At 46.4% G+C, this 25,844-nt stretch overlaps 1 protein-coding gene across 3 annotated transcripts in view; it reads left to right on the top strand.

The window, feature by feature from the left end:
- Positions 1 to 25,844, top strand: part of WFDC1 (WAP four-disulfide core domain 1) — a 62,623-nt gene that overhangs the window by 13,728 nt on the left and 23,051 nt on the right. The window contains exons 1-2 of one of the 3 annotated variants that reach the window (XM_074314501.2): positions 22,421 to 22,598; positions 24,249 to 24,441. In XM_074314501.2, coding sequence (XP_074170602.2) covers positions 22,519 to 22,598; positions 24,249 to 24,441 — 273 coding nt within the window. In that variant the 5' untranslated portion in view covers positions 22,421 to 22,518. Of the gene's footprint in view, positions 1 to 22,420; positions 22,599 to 23,875; positions 24,010 to 24,248; positions 24,442 to 25,844 lie in introns of those variants that run through there. The other 2 variants (XM_019743736.3, XM_074314502.2) reach the window with 2 other exon arrangements.

Below are 25,844 nucleotides of genomic sequence, written 5' to 3'. Positions count from 1 at the left end.
TTATTCTTAGTGGTATTATTAATAATAACTTTAAAAGAGATAACAGGGTCTTAATTGTTTCTAATATCTAATAGCATCTTGTGTGTGTGTGTGTGTGTGTGTGTGTGTGTGTGTGTTTTATCAGGCGCATAAACCCAGTTTCATTGCTAGAAAAATCTCATAATTTGCTTTCACACCTTTAAAAAGCTGTTTGCTCCAGATATATTCTGTCCTCATGAAGATTTTGAAAATCTAGGGCAGTGATTTTCCTTAGAGGGGAATGAGAAGGTCACTAGGAAAATATGCTGTCCTATAGATCCTCAGTATTATAGAGTACATATTTAATCAGGCAAGATTGAGAAGCTAAAAGCAATAGAATAATTGACCTGATTTTTTTTTTTTTTTAACACAGAAGTTTTGTTCTCTGCTGGACCACAAAAAACATTTGTTATCCTAAAAGAAAATGTTTGTTTTGACTTGTTTTGCCGTCAGCAGAAATTTTGGCTTTTGCACTCAATCTCCTTCCTAGCTCAATAAATACGAAGGATAGACAGGGCAATGTATTTAGAGCAGTCTGGACAAGTGAACCGTGATGGAGAAGTGGGGTGATGGTTTGGTCATTGCACCCAGAGTGGAAAACTGAGACCCTGGCAGCACTGTATCCTGGGAACAAAGCTGGCCTGGAGCTGAAGAGGTGGGCTCAAATCTAGCTCGATTACAGAGTGTCGAGTTGGGCCAGAGCTGGAAGTTTGTCACATATGCTCCTGATATAAAGGCTGGTGTGGAATGGGCAAACAGTAAGCACTGGGTGGAGGGATAAATAGAGGAACTGAATGCAGCGGGAGACAGTTTCCTGACCTCTGTCTCCTGGGCACTGTGCTTGGAAGCTATGACCAGAACCCAAAGGAAAGGACATTTTGTGTTTATTTTTCTGCATCCCCTGTATGGCCTACCTGGCTAATGATCAGAATTTTTATTAACAAACTCTTATCTCTCCCTTGGGGATATGGTGCTGGGGTTACAGAAAATAAGATTTATGTTCTTACAAAGAATGTTCCACATTTTCTAAATTTTCTACAATGAGCATATGTTATTTTCATACTTGTACATTTATGTCTATGTAAATGAAAATCCAAATGCACACTCTCCTCTCAACAAAGAATCACTGTTTCCATCCTGTCCTACATATTTCCAGACCCTTTTCAATACCTTTCATAGTAAATGCTGGAGGGCTTGGTGCATGCTTTTCATCGTGATGTCAGTTGACCCTCCCAATAACTTTGAGATAGGAGCTCTTCATATTGTCTTTTTACAGGTGAGGAAACAGAAGCTCAGAGAGGTTACACCACTTGTCCAAGGTCACACAGCAGTGAGGGGGTCTAACCGCTGAGTCTATACCCTTAATCACGCTGCTACACATCCTTATAAACATAATATAACAAAATTAATTTCTAAGTATATATTTTTTGTGATCTAAAAGGCAAACTCATTTTTTTTTAATGAGGAAAGGTGAGGATGGCAGACCACTGACAGATGCAGAGGACCTGATGACTTTTATTTCCTGTGGCTGAAAAGATGACAGAGGCAAGACCATTTGCCCAGAGGGGCCTTCTGGATTACCGCGGGAACTAGGTTTTTATGATCACCATAGAAAACACAGCTCTGGTGGATCAAAAAGACCCTTCTGTAGAGTGTATACTCAAAGTATGGAAATATACATACCAGTAGGCTTTGGGGGCTGGGAAGACCAGGCCAGCCATCTTGTCCAGGGGACCCTCCTCTCCCTGGTACATCAGGCTGTCCTTTGTTACCTTGGAGTCACATGTCAGAGTAACTCCGCAGGCCTTCTTTTGCCCCTGGTTGTTGGGTCAGCGCTGGTGCACTTTGTGGTTCCTATAACAATAAATTACGTGATGTCCAGAGTGTCTCTGGGCATGGCCCTGTCTGGTGGCCAAGAATGTAACTGGAATGTAAGAAAGTATCAAAGCCTCTGATGAGGTGTGTGTGCTGACCTCTCAGCCACAGGCCCGCTGCCCTGGCTCAGATGTACCTAGTTCCAGCTCCAACAGCGCAGTGTGCTAAAAGGCAGAGGAGAGGCACTTCTTAAGTTTTGAACCCCGGTGTCCAATCTGTCCTCTCTTTAATTTCTCTGAAGTGCTTTCCTTTGCACCATCTTACTCCGACTGCAGGTGTCAAGGGCTTTGAAGATGAGAGTAGGAAAAGAAATTAATTATTTAAGGAAATGCATTTGCACTTGAGACAGAATAAATGTAGATTAAAACCCAGGGGGTCCAAATTGTCAAATACTGCTGGCATGCTCTTCATTCTTGACGAAAGGTGAATAGCAGCGGACATCTGCGTAAGGAGTTCTAATTTACAAACTTCCACCATGTGTTTCACTCTGACTTGATTCAGCAGGTCTCTGATACAGGTGTATCAATCCAGTCGCACAGATAAAGATGCTAAGGCCCGGAGAAGCTGAGTGCCTGGCCCAGGGTCACACAGCTTCCAAAGACCAGAGCAGGAATTTGAACCCAAGTTCAAAGACTCTATGACTTTTACGTCCACTCTTCCTCTGGGGCGGTTCGACAGAATTGATATAATTGTTCATAGAAACAATTGATACAATTGTTCACAGAAAGTTTTCAGTGAGGCTTTCCGTCACTCTGTCTTTTCGTGTTCATGATGTACCGATTTGAGAATGAGACATAACCATTTGCAAACGTATTTAGAAAGAAAAATAAACCCCATGATTTTGATGGGGGCACTTAAGCTGGCAGAAATCACACAGAAGACTCACTATTGCTTTGGGCAGAATGTAAGCTATTCGTTATCAAATCCATTGATGATGAAAGCACTATAACGAAGCAATTGAATGGATTCCCACAGCCTCATTCTGATCCTTGTGTCTGCAGAGACCAGAGTAGGAATTTGAGTTCAATATCATCAAGGCCGATTTCCTTTCCAGCTCACAGTTATTAAACGCCTGGGGTTGATGTAATTTTTAGAGGGTGAGATGGTAACTGTGGCTTAATGGTGCAGAATTTGCAATTGTGGTTAAGTACTGGGTAATTGGACAGCCCCACACAGAAACTGCAGCTCAGCCTCCTCCAAGCCGTGTGACCTCAGGCAGGACGCTTCCCTTCTTGGCTGAGCGTCATCATCCCAATGGGAAAACAGCAGTGTCTTCAATATAGCAGTGTTGTTGGCATGGCCTGCTGGGTGCCTCCCGGGTTTGTAGCAAACAATCAGTAAAACATCCACTGCTGTTAATATTGTTGCCAAGGGTAGTGGGGTCGTGCGCATGCGTGCATGGGTATGTGCAGATGTGTGTGTTTTAAGGCCATGAGAACAGCTAGAAAGCAGAAATAGGGTCCTAGAGACCTAATTTCTCATTCCAATGCAGCTCATTGATGAGTTGGAATTCCTGGGCAAGTTGTTTATTTCCTTTGGTCCTCAGTTTCCCCATCTATAAAATGGACTTAACCTAGATTATTGGTAAACTTTCTGTTCTGTATAAGGTATTCTCAGAGTCTGTAATTCTTGTTCCATTGCATACAGATAGGAAAATCTCACTAGTGGGGAAGGAGCTGGTCACAAACACAGGTTGGCTGGGTGGGAGTGGGAGACAATAGGGAGTGGTAGGGATTGTGGTGAACTGAACCCCATTTGAAGGGGTCACCAATACTCAGGAACAGCTGATTTCTGTCACATGACTACACTCTTTGTTCAAGAGAAGCTTGAACAAAGCTGGCTGGAAATAATGGATTTTTATATAAAACTTTGCTATTTAAAAATATTAGCAGCAAATTACAAAGAAAATTTAAATACCTGACATCCCAAACAAAACTGTCTGAGCATCAGATTCACGTATGGTTCATATCTGTGGCCTCTGAAGCAGCTATATCTCCAGGCCAGCATCATTCCCAGGCAAGATCAGCCTGAGGACTGGGAGATCTTTTATTTTAACATTGATTAATATTTTCTTGTAACGTTAAGACCCATATTATAATTTTGATCCCACCGAGGAGGAGACAAAAAAGTTCCCTGTTCTGGAAGTGGTTCTTCTTTTAGCTCCTTGGGCTCAACCTGGTTAATTCCATCATCCTGCAGGGCTGTTCTGCTAGGCAAAAGGTTTCAGGGATGCTGAAAGGTCCTGATGCCCCCTAAATCTTCCTCAGACACCTGGATTCCACCATTTGTGCTGGAGGCTCCAACCTCCGTGACCCAGGCAGGGTCTCCCACTTTAGTCAGTTACCAGACATATTTTTCATAGTGCAGATGAGTTTCAGAGTCTTTTGCGGTGTTTTTTAATAACTTATATAAATAAATATATGCATATAATTATAAGTTATATAAATAAAAATATGCATAATGTAAAATGTATCTTTTTAATCATTTTAAGTGTACAGTTTCATAGCATTAAATACTTTCACATTGTTGTGTTACCATCACTATCATCCATCTCCAGAATTTTTTTCACTTGCAAAACTGAAACTCTTCCCTATTAAATGATAACTTTCCACTTCTACCTCTCCCCAGTCCCTGGCAATCATCATTCTACTTTCTAGCTCTATGAATCTGACTAGTCTAAGTACCTCATGTGAGTGGAATCATACAGTATTTGTCTTTTGTGACTGGTTTATTTCTCTTAACACGATGTCTTCAAATTTCATCCATGTTGTAGCATGTGTTAGAATGTCCTTCCGTTTTATGGGTGCAGAATATTCTATTCTATGTGTAGACTTGTATTGTATGTGTAATGAATTTTGTTTATCCATTCATCCATCAAGGGGCACTTGAGTTGATTTTGCCTTTTGGCTATGGTGTGCAAATATCAATTTGTGTTCTTGCTTTCAGTTCTTTTGGATATATACCTAGAAGTGAAAGTGCTGGAACATATGGTAGTTTTAATTTTTTGAGGAACATCCATATTGTTTTCATAAACAGCTGCAAGATTTTATAGTATTTCTAGCAATGCACAGGGTTCCAATTTCTCCACATCTTCACCAACACTTGTTATTTTCTGTTTTTTGCTTTTGTAATGAATTTAATGGGGTACTTTTTTTAGGGCTCAAATAAGGGGAAGAAGGAGACAACATGAGTGACCTGGGAGATATGAAGAAGTCCTTGAGAGGAAGCAGTATAAACCATTCCGTCATACACAGCAAGTACTCCAGAGCTGCACTGTCCAATCAATGCAACTAAAATTCCAATTCCTCTATTGCACCAGCACATTTCAAGTTCTCAGTAGCAATATGGAGTGGTAGGTGGTTGCCATATTGAGCAGTGCAGATCTAGAACATTCCTTTACCACAGAAGGTTCTATTGGACAGTGCTGCTGTGGAGTTACAAAATACACGCACACAAATATACCTCACTTTGATGTTTGAGAGTCCAATATTGGCCTTATTTACAGTCAGAAAACTGAGACCTGGGGGCATAGTAAGTTGACCTGTTGTATAGCCTCTGGGTGGCAGGGTGGGGTGAGGGAAGGGAGTTGATTATAAACAATACCATTCCCACAGCATTTCCCAGGATTTCTTTTTAAAGATGAGTAGCCTGTGCTATTATTTCATGTACGCTCTGCTAATATTTCTTGTCTAGTGGTTTATTAAAAGTAATGGACCAGATGCTCCAAGGGTTATATCACCCTCATGGCCTGGTGGCTGACAGCCTTTGGCTTTAATCAGTGTCCTGACTGCTGCAGACCCACAAGATTGTAGGACCTCATGTAGCCAATTCTCTCTTCTTCCACAGTAATATGTCAACTGAGCACATGGTCACGCAGAATGAAGACTACATTTCCCAGCCTCCCTTGCAGCTAGGTGTGGCCATGTGACCAAGTTCTGGACAATGGAATGTTAATGGAGGATCAACATGGCAGCATGGCAGCATCTGGAGATGGCTGGCAGGCATATGCCTGCATCTGCCCCTCCCTTTCTCCCCTAGACCTTTCTCTATACTGTTGTCTGCAGCTGTCACCTTAGACCCAGAAGACAAGGTCAAATGTTAGTGATGGCAGAGTAGAGCAGAGCCACCATGTATCCCTGAACTGCTAACATTTAGCCTTTTATGTGAAAGCCAACCAAACTGCTGTCTGAATTCAGTCACTGTTACTTTGGGTCACTGTTACTTGCAAGCAAACCCAATCCTAACTGATAAGCCAGGTAATGACAATGGTTAACTCCATGTCAGGCCCTCTCTATAAACCATTAACCCTCAGAACAACCTTAATAAATTAAGGATTCTCAGCTAGGGATGATCCTGCCCCTGAGGGGACATATGGCAATGTCTGCAGACATTTCTGATGGTCCTGACTGAGGGCAGGGTATGTGTTATGCCACTGATATCTAGTAGTTGGAGACCAGAGATGCTCCTAAACATCCTAGAATACACAGGACAGCACAGCCCCACCGCAAGAATTACCTGGTTCAAAATATCAATAGTACTGAGGTTGCAAAGCTATTTTTTGTTTTGTTTTGTTACAAGTGAGGAAATTGAAGCCAACGGGCATAAATTACTTGCCTGTGGTAACACAGATTGTAAGGGGCAGAGTCAGGAATCAAATCCAGGTGGTCTCAGTACAGAGGGAAGGGTCAGTATACACATGAGGCAAAGCATGGGAGGCATTCAACATGTCCCCCAAATACCCTGCATGTCCCTCCTTGTCTCCAGGAATCGGGCAGTTCCTGGCTCCGCCACTCACTAGAAGAGTGACCTTGAGCTGCTCACCTCTCCGGGTTCTTCTACTGTGTGAATGGAGAATGGTAAAGCCCCACATGCTGGTGAAGAGTGTTGGTAAGCCCAACACAGAGCTTCTACAGCCCGGCACTGACCAATCAGAATGAGTTTGCGCAGTAGGGTCCTAGATGACCCTGTTGTTCAAGGATAACTCCTTAGTTGCTGGACCAGGAAGAATCCTTGGGGGAGGATGCATGGAGGCTGGGTGGAGGACACTTGGGGATGTCGGGAGAGGGATTGTTTGCTAATTGGTATGGAAAGATTTCAGTACTTCAACAACCTGCATGGCCGTTGTGGTTATACACCCACCACATTTCGGCTTGAGTAGATGTAGAAATTGCTCAGGTTGGGAGGGAAACCGGCCTCGTTTGGAAGAATGACTCCAAACAGCCAGTCTCCTTTAACCACCAAGTTATCCCACCCACCATGGGCCTAAAGAAATTAAAACACATCCACCATCCAGATGAAAAGCTAAGGGTGAGGGGTGATGCCTGATGAGCTCCACCTAAGACCAGGAGCTTTGTTGTGGCGCTCATTTACTACCCACAGCTGCCCTGGGAGGTAGGCTTATTATTTGCCCCCATTTTACAGATGAGGAAACAGAGGACCAGAGAGGCTTTCAGGATTTGGCAGCTGGTAAGTGGACTCAAGAATTTATTTATACAACAACCCTGTTAGAAGTCAAAGGGGGCTTGGGGGCCTGAGCCCATCTCAGATTGGTGAAGTGGGGCAACCCTAACGTTCAAAAAAAAAAAGGGTAGGGGGGTGGGGAGACCTGGTCTCAAAGTGCCTTTGGCTGGCTGAGATTGCCTAGTTGGCCTCGGCACCTAAAGTTCACCAGGGCAGCGTCAGACAAATGGCACTGGTTTCCTGCTGCCTTCCACCTTGACCCCAGGGACGCGCCTGCTCCATTTGCACTCCCTGACTGCGGCCCTGTAGCAGCACCAGCCCTAGGGTTTCTGTGCCCCCTTTCCACACTCTCTGGGTTGAGCTGCCTCTGGATTAGGGAGGTGCTAATGATTTGATACCTCAGCCCAGGGATTTAATTGATCCCCCAGCTCAGCTGGAAAAATTCCCTCCCTCTAATAGCTGTTTTATGTTTCGGTCCCTGGCACCTCTTTAATGATACTTAGTTCTCATCAGATGCTTCAAAGGAGAGAGAATTAAAAAAATTTTTTAAAAAGTCAAGACATCGGAACCAGGGTGAGTTTCCTTTCTAGACCATTTAGAAGGCAATTGCTTGTTACCCGTTATCAGCCTCCCAATCATCCGCTTTCACCTAAAGACTGAAAAGTGTCCCCCAAGACCACTTGAAATGAACAATAAGGAGCACAGAAGCTTCATCTTCTCAATGGTCATGAAACCTAGGTTTTATGGATCATCCATTCTCTGGCCTCCTGTTTCAAGTCTCAGTCCACCAGTCCCCTTGGCAAAAATGGTGCCCTAGGACAATTTACGCCTCTGCAAAGTGGTTAATGGCGCGTGAGACCATTTCCCACGGAACTAGAATGAAGTTAACCTTCGGCAGAAGGACACCACCAACAGGGATGGAGCTTTGTGAGTTTCAGAAGCTCGCGGGTTGAAAGCTATTTTTTCCTGTTTTCTTTTTTATTTTTACTATAAACTTGACTTTCATAAAACGACTCTTTTCCATTTCGTTTCAACATAAATTATAAATATAATCTTAAACACTTGACCTTAGTAAAACTGGAAAGCCACAAGTTGAAACAACATCCTAAACATGTGATTCAAACACACTTTTCGAGAGAGAACACGTCTTTAACACAACTATATTGTCACGGGGGTGGTATCGCAGAACACACTCATCAGAACACAGGTTCTTAGGGTTTGGAGGAACGCAATAGGGCCTGACGTTTCCTGGGTTGATACTACAACTCATCCGTATGATTTCTGGAATAAGAAACTGTCGATGCTAAACAAATGTTTATCATCTTTCGCTGTTGAGGTTTCCCAATGCGAATGATGAAAGGGTTTTGATGAAAGGAGACAGACCCAGGGTGAGAAACCCCAAACAAACAATAGCAGTGGTAGTGATAACTCCCATCTAGTGAGCACCGGAAGCCAGGCTCTGTGCCGGGTGCTTTCCAAGCATTATTTCACTTGATCCTCCCAAAAATCCGAAGTGAGAGATGTTATTGTTGCCCCATTTTACAGATGAGGACATTGAGGTTTGGAGGGTCCAACAACTTGCCCGCAAATATGCACTCTGCCATTACGTTCCTCTGTGACCTTCCTTAGTGGAGTTCTTACATGGCTATCAAATGTGGTGGTCAGACTTTGACCTTGACTACTCCCAGACAGAATATAGCCTGCAGGAGTATTTTGAGTTGGCCCTCACAGTGTTATCTACCCACTAATCTTGGTCACATCCTAGAGAGGTTGTCACAAGCTCCAGAGGTAGGCTCTACCTCTGGAGAGGTAGATCAGAAAGCCTTTGGGAGGTGAGGACAGGATTTGGGATTTTATTCTAAGGGTAGCGGAAGCCCCCAGGAGCAGAGTCTTGCTGGGACCAGATTAATGCTGTTGAGGTCTGGCTGACCACAGTGGAGGTGAGTGGAGGGAGCAACGATGGGGATGGGGCATAAGTGTGGGGGCCTCTGCCTCATCCATGTGAGAGGGAAGGGGGTTGGGACCCGGTAGTAAGAGGGTGGAAGGGAGGCCTGGGAGGGCTTGAATGCTGCAGGAGCAGGAGAGACAGACACTTAGCATTTGATGAGGTGTGAAGGATGAGGGAGAGGGCAGCGTCCTGGATTCCTCCTTGGTCTCTGGTCTGGGCAATGGGGTAGATCCATCAGGGACATGGAAAACACAGAAGGACCAGCTTAGGGCAGAATGTGATGATGGCTCCAGTTGTGAAGATACCATCTTTGAGGGACCAGCGGAATTTTTATGCCATGACAAGTGAGCTTCAAGAATGAGAGACATTCCCTAGATGCAGAGAAGAGATAACAGTGTACTAGGTTGAAAGAACAGCACTATGGATGCGTGGAGGCCTGGGGGAGCAGGATCTATTCTTAGAACAGGGAGGAATTTCATATGATGGCAACACAGGTGTTTAAGTGACAGGAGAAGGCTGAGAAATGAGACTGGTGAGTTAGGCTAGGGCCAAGATGTGAGTGCCCTGGAATTTGCATCTGTTCTGTGAGCCACAGATTGCTCCCTGAGGTTTTTAAGCAGATAAGTGATGTAAGCAAGTCTTTTTTTTTTTTTTTTGGAAGGAGTCCAGGGCACAGAGGGATCCCACTGATGGTGGGAGAAATAATTAATGCTTTGAACTGGGATTACCGAGCCCCGTGATAAAGCTGCTAAATCAATAACTGGGCGTGGGGTCCAGACATCAAGTGGAGAGTTCATTAAACATAGATATTTGATGATAAGTTCAGATGATTGTGGAGTCTGGGTCCAAGGATTAGAGGCACAAACAGTCTGTTGACTTCTGTCACTTGGCAACAAAAGTCCTTGTCAGAAAGGTGTAGAGCAGCCGGGCCCCTTCAAACATAAATGGGAAGTGTTTTGCATAGCAATACCTATCCAGCTTAATCTGATAGTCACCGCTTAGGGAATTTTATATCTATCCTTCCTTCCATCCATCTACTCATCCTCCACTTACCCATCCATCATTCTGTCCATTCATCCTCAGGGCTTTCCTCCTATCTCCATCCTTCCGTCTACCTATCCTTCCATTAACCCATCCTTTCTCCCATTCACCTGTCCATCCACCCATCCTTTTGTTGTCCCATCCTTCCTTTCACCCATCCATCACCCTATCCATTCATCTTTCTATCTTTCCTTCCATCTACTTATAATTCTATTCATTCATCCATTCATTCTTCCATCCTTATATCCATCTTTCCATCAGATCATACTTCTATCCTTCCATCCATCCATCCTTTTATTTACTCCTCCTTCCAACCACCTATCCTTCCATCCATCAGCTTTTCCACCTTTCTTTCCATCCTTCCATCCAACCATCTACCTATGCTTCCGTCTTTCTTTCCATCTCTCCATGCATCCATCCATTTTGTCACCCACCCATCCTGTTATCTTTCCTTCCTTCCACCAGTCTTCCTTTGTTCTTTCTTTCCTTCCTTCCTCCCTCTCTTCCTTCTTTCCTTCTTTTTTTTCTTTCCTTCTTCTTTCTATCCATAAATATTTGAATGCCTATTGTATCGCTGGTACTGTTTTAGGCACGTGGGGAGGCATCAGTGTACAAGATAGGCAAAGTCTTTTCTCTCATGCAGTTGACCTTCTTGAGCAGGAAACAGGCAATGAACAAAGTAAACAAGAAAATATGGCAATGCTAGGTGCTGCAGAGAGAGTTAAAATGGGGCCATGAGAGAGACTAAGTGGCTGCTTTAGCTAGAGTAGTTGGGAATGCCTCTCTCTCTAAGGAAGTGACATTTAGTTGAAACCTAAATGATAAGGGGACAGACATGTAAATTGTGTGTGTGTGTGTGTGTGTGTGTGTGTGTGTGTGTGTGTGTGTGTTGGAAGAAGAGCATTCTAGGTGGAGGAAATAGCAAGTGAAAAGGCTTGGTCCAAGAATGAGTTTGGTGTGTTTGAGGAACACCAAGGCCAGTGGGGCTGGGAAGGGGGAGGGCAGGAGGGGGAGAGCAGTGGATGATGGGCTAGAGCGGGATGGAGCCAGGACTGAGGGCCCTGTAAGTCAAGGTAAGAAATAGCAGAGTGAGCACCACTGCGGGAAATTGCTCTGATCTGACTATATGAGCGTCTCCAAGCCCACCTCCTGCCCAACCCCATCCTTCCTTCTTAGTCACATTGTTATTAGTTGTTATTGTTGCTGTAACAAATTACACAAATTTAGTGACTTAAAAACAATACAAATTTATTATCGTACAGTTTGGAGGTCATACACCGGAAAAGGGTCTCACTGGGCTAAAATCAATGTGTCAGCTGGGCGGGGTTCCTTCTGGAGGTTCCAGGGAAGCATGTGTTGCTTGGCCTTTTCAGGTTTCTAGAAGTCACCCACATTCTTTAGCTTATGGCCCCTTCCTCCATCTTCAAAGCCAGCAGCATAATACCTTTAAATATCTCTCTCTCTCTGTCTCTCTCTCTCTCTGTCTCTCTCTCTCTCTCTCTCTCTCTCTCTCTCTCTCTCTCTCCCCTTTCATATCACATTTCCATCTCGCTCTCACCCTTCTGCCTCCCTCTTATAAGGAGCCTTATGATTACATTGGGCCCCCCCAGATAATCCAGAATAATCTCCCCATCTCAAGAATCCTTAACTAAATCGCATCCTCCAAGTCCTTGTTGCCATATAAAGGCCCATCTATGTGGCTCTGGTGATCAGAACCAGTGTACGTGTAGACACCTTGGGGGGCCATTATTCCGCCGACCGCAGTTGGGATCCCATCCTCCTCGCTTTATCCTCCCTGCCTTCTGCCTCCACCCTCTTGTCCATTCTCCACAGAGTTATCAGGATTGCTTTTCTGGGAAATAGATTGGATCAATTTCTGGCATAAATTCCTTCAAGAACTTCCTCTTGGCCACAGGACCAAGTTCTATCTCCTTTGCACATGCCTGAGCATGAAATTCAAGTCCTTGCCTCATTCCATGTTAGCTCCGTGACCCTGGCAAAGTGATTGAAACCCCCTGAGCGTTGGTTTCTGTAGGTTGAATTTGAGATACGTTAAAGTTCTGACCCCCAGTACTTGTGACTGGCCTTATTTGGAAATCGGGTTGTTGTAGATATAAGTCATTAGGATGAGGTCATCCTGGAGTAGGGTGGACCCTAAATCCAATGTGACTGGTGTCCTTATAAGAGAAGAGACACAAACCCTCAGGGAGAAGGTTGTCTGAAGACAGAGGCAAACACATTGGAGGGATGAGCCTACAAGCCCAGGAACACAAAGGATGGCCCACCATCACCAGAAGCTGAGAGAGAGACATGGGGCAGAGTCTCCCTCAGAATCCTCAAAAAGAGCCAACCCTGCTGACACCTTGATTATAGAATTCTAACCTTCAAAACTGTGACAGAATAAAATAGCCTGTATCCCATGACTGGTCAATGGGAAGGGCATCCCCTTGCCCTAACCCAGAACACCTCTGAAGGACGATCCCTCAGAGGCCCCCGTGGGGTTAGAGGCCTTCATTGAGACTATATCCCCGCCATCACCCCCCTCTGCCCAGCCCTGCCTCTTATCTCTCCCCTCCAGGGTCGTTTCTGCTGATAACACCTTATGCAGCAAAGCTCCAGCAGAGTCTGCTCTTCAGCGCCTGATCCGGAACCACTTTTTCTTGGGGGGGGGGGGGGCGCATTGGGGATTGACTAAAGCTTTCCCAATCTCTATTTTTTCATTTGCAAAACAAAACTAATAAAGGAACCTGCCTCACAGAGCCATTTGCTGTGAGGGTTAAATGAGCCACTATAAGATTAAATGCCCTTAATCTTATAGATAAAATGTCCTTAATAAGTGGCATTTTAAGAGTAGGGCACCAGTCAGACACTCCTGGAATCTTTGGCTAACATGTCTTCTTCCCCCCACCCCCAGACCAGAATCCCCTCGAGCTCAGCAGCCATGTTTTCTTTTATTCATTCAATTCATTCATTAGTTCATTATTTCATTCTATCCCATTTTCTCCCATTCATTTATTATATCTCATTTGTTCATTCCATTCTGTCTTATTTGTTCATTCTAGTTAATGCATTCAATTCTATCATCCCACTCATTCATTCATTCATTCATTCATTCATTCATTCATTCATTCATGCATTCATGCATTCATGCATTCATGCCAGTCCACTTTGCTTCATTCTATGCACCCCATTCCATGTCATTCCATCCCTTTATTGAATTAAATCCGTATTTTCATTTCTTACTATGTGCCCGTGATGTGCCAGATACTGCTACTCACACTAAATTGTTGCGGGGCTTCATCCCTGGCCTTTGATGCAGAAGGTGGCACATGGCCCACCTGTTCAGGTGTGTGTGCCTGTGTGGGCAATTGTGTGTGTACATATGTGTGCATGTGTGTAGGTGCATGTTGTTGCTCTCCCAGGATGGGGAGGAGTCACGTTGGCCCATTCCCACTCTTTCTTGATTTCTTCTATTTTAGGGGAAGCCAAGTAGTTATGAGGCAGCAGTTTGGGGGTGACTTCAGTAAGATGGCCAACCCACATGGGAATCTTATTCTAGACCTTGACCTACCTAGAGCTGAATAAATGTGAACAATTGAACTGTCCCAGAACAAAGAGTTTTGCAAAATCTTGGAAAACATTCCTTTTGGTAGGTCAAACACTTCTCCTGCAACCCCTTTTCAATACCAAAGAGTCACCTTATCTTTTTATGTACATAACCTATGTCATTTGTAGGAAAATGAAATGCATAGGAAAGCAAAAAGTGGGGAGGGTTCATGATGACGCTTCCAGAGAAAATCAATGTTAATATATTAGTGTGTATTCTTCCACATTTTTCTATGCACACATGCATAAAAATACACCTTTTAGCAAAAATGGCAATATACTATACATTCTGCTGTAGAATTCATCTTTACTTTTTAGCAATATATTCTGAACATTTCCCCACGTCAGTAGAGTTATGCACCATTTCAATAGAGACATGGAATACCAGTGCGTAAATGTATCTAATTCTCTAACCAAGTCTCTGCACTTGGACTTCCTGCCCCTCTCCCCATATTTTAGGATTATATACAATGAATGCATTGATGGGCCTCCTTGAACATTCATCTTTCCTTGGAGCTGGCTTTGTTGTTGTTTTGCTTAGCAAATCAAATTAGGTGGTAGTGATAGATTAAAGTCAGACTAGCTGTAGTCAAATTATGACACACTTCATTTTAATAAGATAGAAAATCAGTTAATGGGGCCATCTAGCTTGGAACTAGACAATGCCACTCTTCCTTGGGTGTCAATACCCAACTTCTTTCCTCAGCAGCATCTGGCTGCTTCCAGCAGGGGGTGTCCTGAGCCAGTCCTACACTAGTCCTTGACACCTGGCACCGGCTTCTTACTTAATAGTCAGTTACAGTCCCAACTGGGTATTACCCAGGGCACCTAGCTTTCACAGTGTCTGTTGGCAACTCCAATTCAGATAAGTCTTCCTTCCTTCCTCCCTTTCCTCTTTTCCTCCCTCCCTCCCTTCTTCCCTTCTTTCCTTCCTTCCTTCCTTCCTTCCTTCCTTCCTTCCTTCCTTCCTTCCTTCCGTCCTTCCTTCCTTCTCTCTTTCTTTTATTCTTTCTGTTAATTTAATTGGGCTCACTAACTCTATCCATCCTGGACCAGTTTTCCTAGACTTCCGTTAGACAGATTTATCCGGAATTGGAGATGTTGCTCCTTGATTGCTAGAGAGCTGGGTGCCACCTAGAGAGAAGGGGAAAGTGGGGACTCACATTAACCCACCAGGAAGAAATGTGGCGGTTCGGCCAATAGAGTGGTTAATTTGGGCGTTCTGTTTTGTTTGCAAAGAAATTTTTGCTTCCCAAGGAAATCTTTTTTAAACCCCCCAAATTTGTATAATAGGATAATAAAATGTACCTCTTTCCATCTGGGCATTTCGGCCAGGCACTTGACTAGGTTGTAAGGACCCACATGCTAGAGTAAAGCTTAGTAGGACCACCCCTCACCGTGAGCTCTTCCCTCACCTCCCAGCTGCACAAGAAGCCTAAAAAGCCTTTGGGTGCTGAACAGCCGGGAGGGAGGATTTCTTGGGGGGAGTTGTCTGCATGTGTCTCCTACCCTGGCTCTCGTCCTGGAGAAAGAAGAAAGACGATCCCTAACCCTCAACCCTCAAGCCAAGGAGACTGGGGAGGGACTTTAGGGGAACCCCTCAGAGAACCCGTCCATGGACATGGGGGCTGGTAATCGAGTCACACATAAAAATGTTTACAGGGAGAGGCTGGCGTCAGGGATCCCTGAGAGATGAGCGATAGGGGTTCAGGGTTTGGTGGGCATCCAGAGTGGGACCACATCTGGGCACCTGGAAAGGCAGCCGGCACTGCAGGTCACCTTGACTTTTAGGCACTGGTCCAGTGGGAGGCCCAGGTGGGAGGCTAGAGGGCAGGAGGGAGGGAGAAGCCAGGTGTGTCCCCCATCTCTGCACCTTATATGGGGCCTCGCGTAGTGGCTGTGTCTCCCTTGTGGCTCCAGCATCACCAGGCAGCCATCCTGTGGTTCAGTTTCTTCTGGGTAACCCCAGATTGTAGACCTGAAAAACACCATCCCCTCTCTTTGTTCTCCCACCTTGGGGCAGGGCAGCAGCTGTTTGCTATTGTTCATCTCTGGGTCACCTCACTGTCCCTTACTTGGTTTCTCGGCCTTTCTGTAGCCTGTATAACCAAGTCCCTCTACTTTAAATATCCATCATTGTTTCTGTGTTCCTGCTGATACAAATCCTGTGCCTTTGTAATAAGAAAAATAAATAAAAGTTAGAAAAGTATTGGGGGCCTGATTCTTGAGGGATGGGTGAAGAGGAGGGTAGGACCATGGGCTTGAGCAGCAGGGTTGTCACATTTCTGACCCACCTGCCCGGCCTGTGGCCCTGCATGCCTAGCCAGGCAGAAATCACTTTAATTTACGTGCTTGTCACACTGAGATTTATGATGAGACAGCTTGTTTTTGCCAAGTGATAGATTTATGTGCACTGCATAATAAAAGCAGAGGATTCTGTCTTTCTCTCTCTTTTTAAACTCCTGCCAAGGTAAAGTGTTCTCTGAGGCCCCTGCCAGGAAGGGCAGCAGGAAGCTCAGAGTATCCTGCTGTCCCCATTGACCACTTTTGGCCAAATGTCCTGCCTGGAGCTTGTCTACCAGGAAGGAAGAGGGAAGGGCTCAAGCGGAATTATCCTGTGGGTTTTGACAATGGTGTCCCCACAGTCAAATGGAACCCAATGAGGTTCCCAGTCTCGCTTGGGTGGGCTCTTGGCCCTGGGGGCCTGTTGGCCGTGGGACAGATCAGTGCCCTCAGCTCTTAGGTTGTGATGATTAATGTTTGCGGAGAACAATGGCTCAGCTGAAGCTGAGGCTCCTCTCGTTCCCGGCTGCACCATCACTCCTCCCCCGGGAAGCAGGCGGGCCAAGTGCCACCGCAGACCTGGGTTCATGTCCTGGTCCTGTTAATTGGAATCAAGCCAGTGTCTTCACCTCTCAGCCTCAGTTTCCTCTTCTTTTAAGTGGGGTAATATTGTAGTAGCTGCCTCAAAGGGCTTGTCTGAGGATTAAGGAGAGACCTGTGTAAAATGTCTAGTGGAAAGTGTGACACAGTAGATGTTCAAGAAATGTAAGTCTCCCTCACCCTCTTTCCGCTTTAGCCTCTGCTTTCACAGATGCTCATTAGCGAGGTTGGGCTTGAACTTTGTATGTATCAGTCAGGTTGTATTTGGTGGTCGGTAACAAAAAGCTCCAGTTCAACCAGCTTAATCCTAAGGAAGATTAGTTGTGCTATGTAACAAGAAGCCCAGAGGTAGGGTGGCTCCAGGACTCACTTAATCTGACAGCTCAGCACACTGTCACCAAAGACTCAGGTTTTATTTTCTATGCTGCCATTTTAGTGTTGGCCTCACTCTCCAATTGGCTCTCTTCATGGTGACAAAGTGGCTGCTGTAGATCCTGGCATCACATCCTGATGTGCAGAGGAACCATCACTTCCAAGTATGTCTTCCAGGTGTGAGGACCACTTTCCCAGAAACACCTCACCTGACTTCCCCTCACACCTCACTGGTCCAGATCAGATGTGTCCAGAGAGACCCACTTCTGAGCCAATCACCAGTAAGTGGGGGTGGGAATACATGGTTGGCTTGGCCAATCATCAGGTGGCTGGGGTTGTGAGGGAATCACCCACCCTCATCACTAGGTGTCCTCACCACTAGGTGGGAAATCCTGTTCCCACCAACATTGTCCCCAATTCCTCCCCTCTTCTCTGGATACAGCAAGAGCTGTATCTTCCTATCCCATAAGACCCTGCAACCCGGCAGGGATTGGGGGAAGAGGCAAGTGGCTCTGCCTGGAAGATTCTTCCCACCACACACCCTCCCCGTTGACTTGTTGGGCTCCTTCTCATCTCTGAGTTTAAATGTCACCCCCTGGTCATGGCTCCTCACCACTCTCTCTAAAGGAGGTTCCCCATCCCACGTGGTACCCTATAACCACTTTCTCAGATTTTTGTATCCTTACAGCATTTAGCACAATTTACCGTGTTTTCCCCAAAATAAGACCTAACCGGAAAATAAGCCCCAGCATGATTTTTCAGGATGACATCCCCTGAACATAAGCCCTAATGCGTCTTTTGGAGCAAAAATTAATATAAGACCCAGTCTTAATTTTCGGGAAAACACGGTACCTGGTTTTTTTTCGGTCTGTGTTTGCCCCGCCCTCCCCAAGGAACTACCAGACTGTTTTCCACAGAGGACGTCCCATCCGCAGTGTACAAGGGTTCAATGTTTCCACATCCTCATCAAGACTTGTTATTTTCTGGGTTATTGTTGTTTGTTAGTTTTAATCCTAGCCACTCTAGTGGGTGGCAGGTGCTATCTCATTGTGGCTTTAATTTGCATTTCTCTAGCACCTATGATGTTAAGTGTCTTTTCCCATGCTTGTTGATTATCTGTGTATCATCTTTGGAGAAATGCCTATTCAAGTCTTTTGCCCATGTTAAAATTGAGCTGTTTGTCTTTTTGTTGTTGAGTTGCAAGAATTCTTTAATATTCTGCCCTTTTAATTTTTCACACCTCTTTATTCTGATGTAATTCAAACTGAGAAATATTGTGACTATACTACAAGAAGCTTTGATATACACTTTACCCAAATCCACCAATGGATTACATTTTGCCCCATTTGCTCATTGCCTGTTCTGTTTGAATGGCACTTCTCTCTAATTACAATATCTTCAGAACTGGATTATTGGAGTTATGTTGGTGACATTAATGATAAGTCACACTCGCACCCCAATGTGAGCTCAGTAACCCTGCGATCGAGGGGCTGCCGTGGCCTTCACTTTACTGACAAGGAGCAGAAGGCTTGGGAAGACAGAGTAATTCCCTACCATCACCCACTCGAAGCAGGAAAGGAACTTAGGCAGATTCTCCAGCCCCTAACCTCGGATTCATGCTTCCCGGCAGAGTTTATTCCAGTCCGGTGGTTTTGTTTTTTCTTTTAACTCGTGTGTGTGTGTGTGTGTGTGTGTGTGTGTGTGTGTGTGTGTTTATAATATACATACAGAAAAGTGTATGTAACATATATGGACAGTTTAACAACAACTACAAGCCAATATCCTGACTACTCTGTTTTACCATAAGATGGTCAGCTCTATGACTGTAATTCAGGCATTCTCAACTGGGGGGTGATTTCACCTCTTGACTAAGGGACATAAGAAATGTCCGGAGACATTCTCAGTGGTCACAAGTGGTGGGGTAGGGGCGTGGGAGAACACTACTGGCATCTAGTGGGTCGAGACGAGGGATACTGTAAATATCCTACAGTGCACAGGGCAGCCCCCACAACAGAGGGTGATCCAGCCCCAAATGTCAAGGGGGCCGAAGAGAAGCCTTGGGTACAGCTTGCTGGCAAAGAGGAGCATGGTGTGTCCCCAGCCGCAGGATGCTGTCTGGCACAGGTGTGGTGTAGGGTGACAACAGTGCAGGGGCAGGCGCTGCTGCAGATGCTTGTGTCCATCCAACCAGGTCAGGGGACTGGTGCCAGGCGGGGGTGACCCTAGGGTTACTGGCTGGCACTAGGAAGGTCTAGCAAAGTCATCTGAGCAGGAGCTCTGGTGGGAGGTGTGGGAGCATCCATTTAGCCATTCATTGAATGTCTCCTACTATGTGCCAGGTGCATAGTAGATAAGAAAGAAAAACAAAAGCAAAAACAATGAAGAGTGCTTACCATCTATTGAGAGAGACAGGCGTTGTCAGAAGGAAATGCCACTCTCCCGCCAGGCTGTGTGGATCCTGTCAAGTGGAAGTACACGGGCCCGTGAACGCCTGGTCTACGGGAAATGAGCTGGTTTGGAGAACAGAGAACATTCCTGGGAGGAAGGGGCTGACTGTTTTGCTGAGAGCTGGGATGTGAAGAAGCCTTCTGAAGTTCACTCAGCAAAGAAAACAGGGAAGAGTGCCAGTGAGAGGGAACAGTATATGCAAAGGCCCCACAGCAAAGAGTACATGATGAGTATACACTTGGGCGAGGGAGGCCAGCATGCTGCAGCAGGGAGAAGAGGGGGAGCTGGACGGACATGAGGCCTGGTGGTGGGGGTGGTGGTTGGGGCTGGGCGAGAGGCCAAATGTGTCAGAGCTCCTGGCCCAGAATGCGCATTCAAATCAGGGGAACTTTGCAAACAACTGAGTCCTATGTCATTGACCTGGGTTCTGATTCATTCCATCTGAGTCAATGGATCGGGTATGGGTGTTGGAAGTCCTAACGGTGATGCTAATAAAGCATCCTGGTTGAGAAAGGCTGGGCTGGCCTGCGAGGCCTTGGGGCTGGCATTTTTGTCTTTGTCCTGACAGGGTCAAAGCAAGTTGTTCAGCTTGAGAGGCGACACAGGGAGGGCTATCACAATCAGATTTGCTTTGGAAAAAAACAAACAAAAACAAGTGGCCGAGTGCCAATCCTACATTGGGGGTAGGTCCAGGTCCTGGGGAAAAAACCCCAAGATAAGCCCAGTAAAGACCTGGCCCAGCTACCAGAGAGGAGCTGAGTCTGGCTGAAGGGGCTGGACCTCAGCCGGGAGATAGAAAGCCAGGCCAGTCTTCAAACCTGGTTTTTCGACCCATGGACAGTCACATAAGCCAGAGCTGAGGCATCAGTTTCCTGGGGAATTGGCCAGGACTGGTCACTGTCAGGACAGGAAAGAGGCCAGCAGGCCCACTGGAGTTGGAGTTGGAGAGAGAAGCTGGGAGCTCCCTGGTTGGGAAGATGTCAACTGTGAATGAAGGGGGAGTCGAACACTTAAGTGGAGGTCAGTGACAGGATGGCGGGGTGAACTGAGGTCAGGGTCTGGCTCTCCAAGAACAAGGCGGCACAGGGACATCTGTTTTCATTCACAGCCTGGAGCAGAGCTTGGCTGTGAAGTTCTTAAGGCCGATTGTGCAATTTGAGGCCCTTTTCCATCAGCCCACCCTGCTCTTGCAGAGGACACTTCCAGGAGGGAGCTGCAGAGAATGGGCACCTCCTCTGCGTCTGATAGGCTTATTTATGCTACCCATTGAATCCTCCCGGCTTCCTAGCTCAGAGAGTGCAAAGGCTTGCCTGAGGTCACACAGCAGTATTTGGACCCAGAGCTGTCTTCTCTTATAGGCCCAGCAAGCACACTGCCTGCCCAGGGATTACAAGACTTTTAGGGGCCCAGGAAAATGTTTTAATTTCTCTTAAAATCAGACGAAAAAAATCGAATCAAGCTTGTATTGTTTTTGTCTTTTTATCAGTGAAGCTATAATAGATCATTTAAACATATTTTTAATATTTTATAATAGAGGAAGGGATCCAGGAAGGCAAAAGTACCAAGGGCATGTAAAAACCATGGCTTTGTTTGGATGGTGGTACCACCGAGCCACCTAAGTAAGGCCCAAACCTAAGGTTTGCTGGCCTGCCTCCTTCTTACCACCCCACCCTACCCTGCAGTGGTGTATTCTAACCTGATCTGTTGGGAGCTAAAGCCCTTTCTCTTTCCAGCCTCATCTTTCAGTTCTCAAGGACATGGTCACCTCCCCGGGGAGACCTCCACTGTCCCCTATCATTAAGTCAACCCTCCCCCTTATATGTCCTTGTTGCAGCTCAGCTGTCCTGTGGACACATGGTGTTATGGCCGTGAGCACCGGCTCTGAAAGCGAATGTCTGAGTTTGAATCCTGGCTCTGCCCATTATCAGTTGTGTATGGTTGGGCAGGTGGTTCATCTCTCTGACCCTCAGTTTCCCTGTCTGTGAAATAGGAATAGTAAGAATACCTACCTAACAGAGTTTTCATAGATTAAATGAGTAAATAGTTTTCAAGCACTCTGTTGTTAATCTCTCTGAGACTCAGTTTCCTTATCTCTAAAATGGGGATGATGATATGATAGATTAAATGAGTGGATATTTTTAAAACACTCGAAACTGTGCCTGGCACCAAAAAAATGCCATGTGTTTATTAAAAACAGTTTGATTAATATCTAACTCCACCACTTGGCAGTAAATCCCAAAGGAACAGGGGCTGAGCCTGGTTTTACTCTCTCTGGTATCCCCAGGCCTGGCACATAGTAGCCACTCAAATGTTTGAATGAATTAATGAATGAATGAACTCTGCTCCCCCTTCTTTTGCCTGTATGTTTCTTTCTGTTGGAAGTCACTCACACGATAAAGTATGAATTAATGTGCCACCCTGTCCCCCTTTCAGAGCACGTATTTGCCTGATCTGATCACCATAGAAAATGTTTTGCCTTCTAGGAAAGGAACAGAAGCCTCCGTGATCAGGTGGGGGAGTTTTGTCAAGGATAGAGGGACAGGATTTCTTCCTAGACCCTGTAACTGGGAGACATGTCCACTGCTCCTTAGAGCAAGGCCCCTAAACACTTGTGCCCTTTACATATTTCTTTTTCTTTTCTTTTTTTTTTTTAAGGAGGGCTCAGCTCATGTGGCCCATGTGGGAATCGAACCGGCAACCTTGGTGTTATGAGCACCATGCTCCCACGGAGTTAACTGGCCACCCCCCTTTATATTTTTCAAAGAGACACTTTCCTCCCTTTTCAGAGGGCGGGAAGCCTTCGGCAGGCAGCAGCTGTCAGGTCCCAGCAGGCAGGCCTCACCAGCAGGCCTCTCAGAGCAGAGAAAATGAAAGCCCACACCAGCTTCAAGGCTTTCCCAGAGGAAACCTCGCCCACAGATGTACAGGAAGCCACCTTCACAGTTTGGTGAGTCCCAGGAGGACAGCCCACGAAGCTTGGGATCAAGTATAGGTCACTAGAGCTCAGATAAACCAGAAGGACCTCTGCCACTTGGAACAGAGAGTTCTGAGGCATGGCAAGAGCCTGGGACGAGTTGCCGGCCCTGAAATCGTGCGGGTGGGGGGCCCCAGGCCCTGGCTGCCCCCTGGGCCCCCACTGGGAACGCCCAGGCTGGCTGTCAGACCAGATCCTGCCTGTCCTTGATCAAAGGAAAGCGGCTGTTTTCCCGGGTAAATTTGTTCCGTGTTAGTTTCTCTTCTTGGAGCCTGTTATCTTTCTACACAAAACCTGCGGTGCTGCCGTGTTCCTGGACGAGTCACCCTCGCTGTCCTGAAGACTTTAAAGGGTCAATTATATAAGTTAACATTTGCAAGAAATTAAGTGACAGGTCACAACTTGGTACCCTGGGTCCCTGTGTTTCAGATACTGCTTTGGACCTGATATCTCCATTGAAGAACATCTCTTGAACACCTACTGTGTACCAAGCCCTGTGCCATGTAGTGAAGAAAGCACTTTGGAGCCAGGCCCTGTGCAAGGAGTAGGGGTACAGGCAGCAAGAGAGGTGCAGATACTTGACGTTGCAGAGCCGACATCCCAAACTGCCACTGTAACAAATAATCACAAACTTAGTGTCTCAGAGGAAAGAACTGAGGGGCAGAGAGCGGAAGAAGCTTTCCCAGCATCATACAGACAGAGGCTGAGCTGGGACTCAGCCCAGGTGCATCTGAGCCTGGAGGTTGGGTCCCTTCCTCTTCACCCAGTGGTGTGTCACAGTGGTCACATGGGTCTGGGGTCAAACCCCAGCTCTGCTACCTGACCTCAGGCAAGTAGTGCCTCTGTCTTCCCATCTATGAAATGGGCGTCACAACGGTACCTGTCTTGGGGTTGCTGGGAACAGGTGATGGAATATAAAGTTTGTGAAATATTGACCACTATATAAAACATTCACACGCTGACATTTATAACACACTTTTGATGTATGTGAAATGCTTCACACGCACAGTTTCATTGAACTCTCTCAAGAAATGCACAATGTGACTAACTGCCCACATGCCCACATTAGAGAAGAGCAGCAGGATTGAAGGGTGTGTGAGTCATCTCCCCACAGCCACGCACTCAGCCAGCCCTCATTCAGCCACGTCTTCCAAAGAAGCTTTTATGGACAGTTTGTCAGCCCAGCTGAATACTTGGATGAGGTAGCAGCTGGAATCCCCACCCATCCCACCGGACTGGTTCCCCTGTGTGCCCACCCCCACCCGGGCCCCAGCCTCCCAGCCCTGAAGCCAGCCCACCTCCTCAAGGAGAGACTACCTCAGCCTTCAAGGAAGTGCTCATTGTCACCGTGTGACCGGCCGCTCCCAGCCACGTCTCCAGGCAGGCAAGACTGGGGGCCCCCTCCTCCTGCCGCCCGCCACTACCATCTGAACTGCCTGGTTGGAGTCTGTGGGGCCAGATGTTATAGGGCAAGCTAAAAATAACCAGGCAGACTGGCCACCATCAGGGGTGGGGTTGGGGGTGGGGGCATGTGCTAGGCGTGGACACATGATCCCAGGGACCCAGCCGAGTGGAGTTAAGACAGTCTGGCAGACTGTGCACACTTCTGCTCCTCACTCGTAGGACCCACCCGGTGAGAGAGGGCTCCTCTTCTCTGAACATCTGGAAAGAAATGCCTTCTACCAGCTGCAGGATGGGCAGCGGAGGAAGGAAGGTCTTCTGGGCGCTGTGCTTCGTGCTGCTTCTCCTCAAACTTAGTTCTGCCAAGGATATCTGGAAACGGGCATTGCACGCGAGGCTGGCTGAGAAACCCCACGTAAGTGCCGGGGTGGGGAGGCTGGGAGGAGATGGGTGATCCCCAGACACTGTATGTACATTCTGCAAGCACTCCCTCCAAAGCAGGCAGTGCAGGCGTCTTTCTTTCTCTAAATGTGTCAAAGTCGGGGGGTAGGCAGATGGAACTCATACCCTCAAAAGGCTCTTTTCCTGGAAGCAAAGAGTTCACCAAACACGTGCGAGGGGACGGTGACATGCTTTTGCCTACCAAAGTATGCTTTCTCCTGACAAACAGCACCTGAGTCCAACGACTTAAAACTGAGTGTTATGTCTCAACAACCAATAACCAAATGTTTATGAAATATGATGATATATTCCTACGGTTGTTACTCATGAAGTAAACATTTAGCAAAAACTGCTCTGGACCAGGCACTGTGTGAGGTTCTGTGAGTACAAGGTGGAGACATCAGCTCCTACCCTCAAGGATGAGATATTTGAGTGGGGGAGGCAGTCAGGTGACAGCTGATGGCAGTACAAAGGAAGGGCATGACAGAGCAAGTGGCAAGCCGCATGTGCCCTGGAGCCAGGCTCTGCTGCTCGCCAGCTGTGTGACTTCGGCTGAGTTGTTTGGTGTCTCTTGAGCACCAAAGATCTCATATACTCATCTGAAAAAGCCAGATGATGCATTGCCTTCAACAGATGTGTTTGATCGCCACTGTTGACCAGGCACTGTCCTAGTCTGTGGAGATACAGACATCAGATGCCTGCCTTGGAGAATTCATGTTGCTGTAGGAGAGGCACAGAATAAGTGAGAAATAAAAAGAAAACATGTGTTTGGTGACAAATGCTGAGGGGAGACATAAAGCAGAAAGGGGACTAGGAGAGAGGCTGGGAGTGGGGAAGAGGGTGAAATTTTAGGTCCGTTCCCCCCCACCCCGGGAGCCCAGAGGCACAGAAGAGTCAAGGCGATAACACCAGCATTCTCTCTCTCTCTCTCTCTCTCTCTCTCTCTCTCTCTCTCTCTCTCTATATATATATATATATATATATATATATATATATGCATTAAATGACTCAATATGCATAAGGTGCTTAATGCAAGTGGTCAATGCATCTGAGTGACATTTAATTAAATAACTGATAGTGGTGGGTGTGAGTGGAATATAGGTTGCTCAGGGTACAGCCAGATTCTGTCTCATTCAGTGTAGTGTTCCTGCTGCCTTGCCAGGTGCCTGTCATTAAGTTAGCACTCAGCACATTCTCGTAGGGAAATTATGGGCAAATGCAACGAAAGCACAGAAGAATGTATGCAGCTCTGCCCCAGTAGAGTCAGAAAGGGTTTTCCAGGGTTGGGGGTATTCAACCTGGGGCTTTGAAGGATGAATAGGAGTTTGCCAGGTAGAGATGTGGGCAAGGGGGCTGTTTAATGAACCCAGGCATGGT

This window comes from Rhinolophus sinicus, chromosome 8 (genome assembly GCF_057876585.1).
Source record: "Rhinolophus sinicus isolate RSI-liver-muscle chromosome 8, RSI-T2T, whole genome shotgun sequence".
Classification (NCBI taxonomy): Eukaryota; Metazoa; Chordata; class Mammalia; order Chiroptera; family Rhinolophidae; genus Rhinolophus; species Rhinolophus sinicus.
This window is presented reverse-complemented; position numbering and strand designations above follow the sequence as displayed.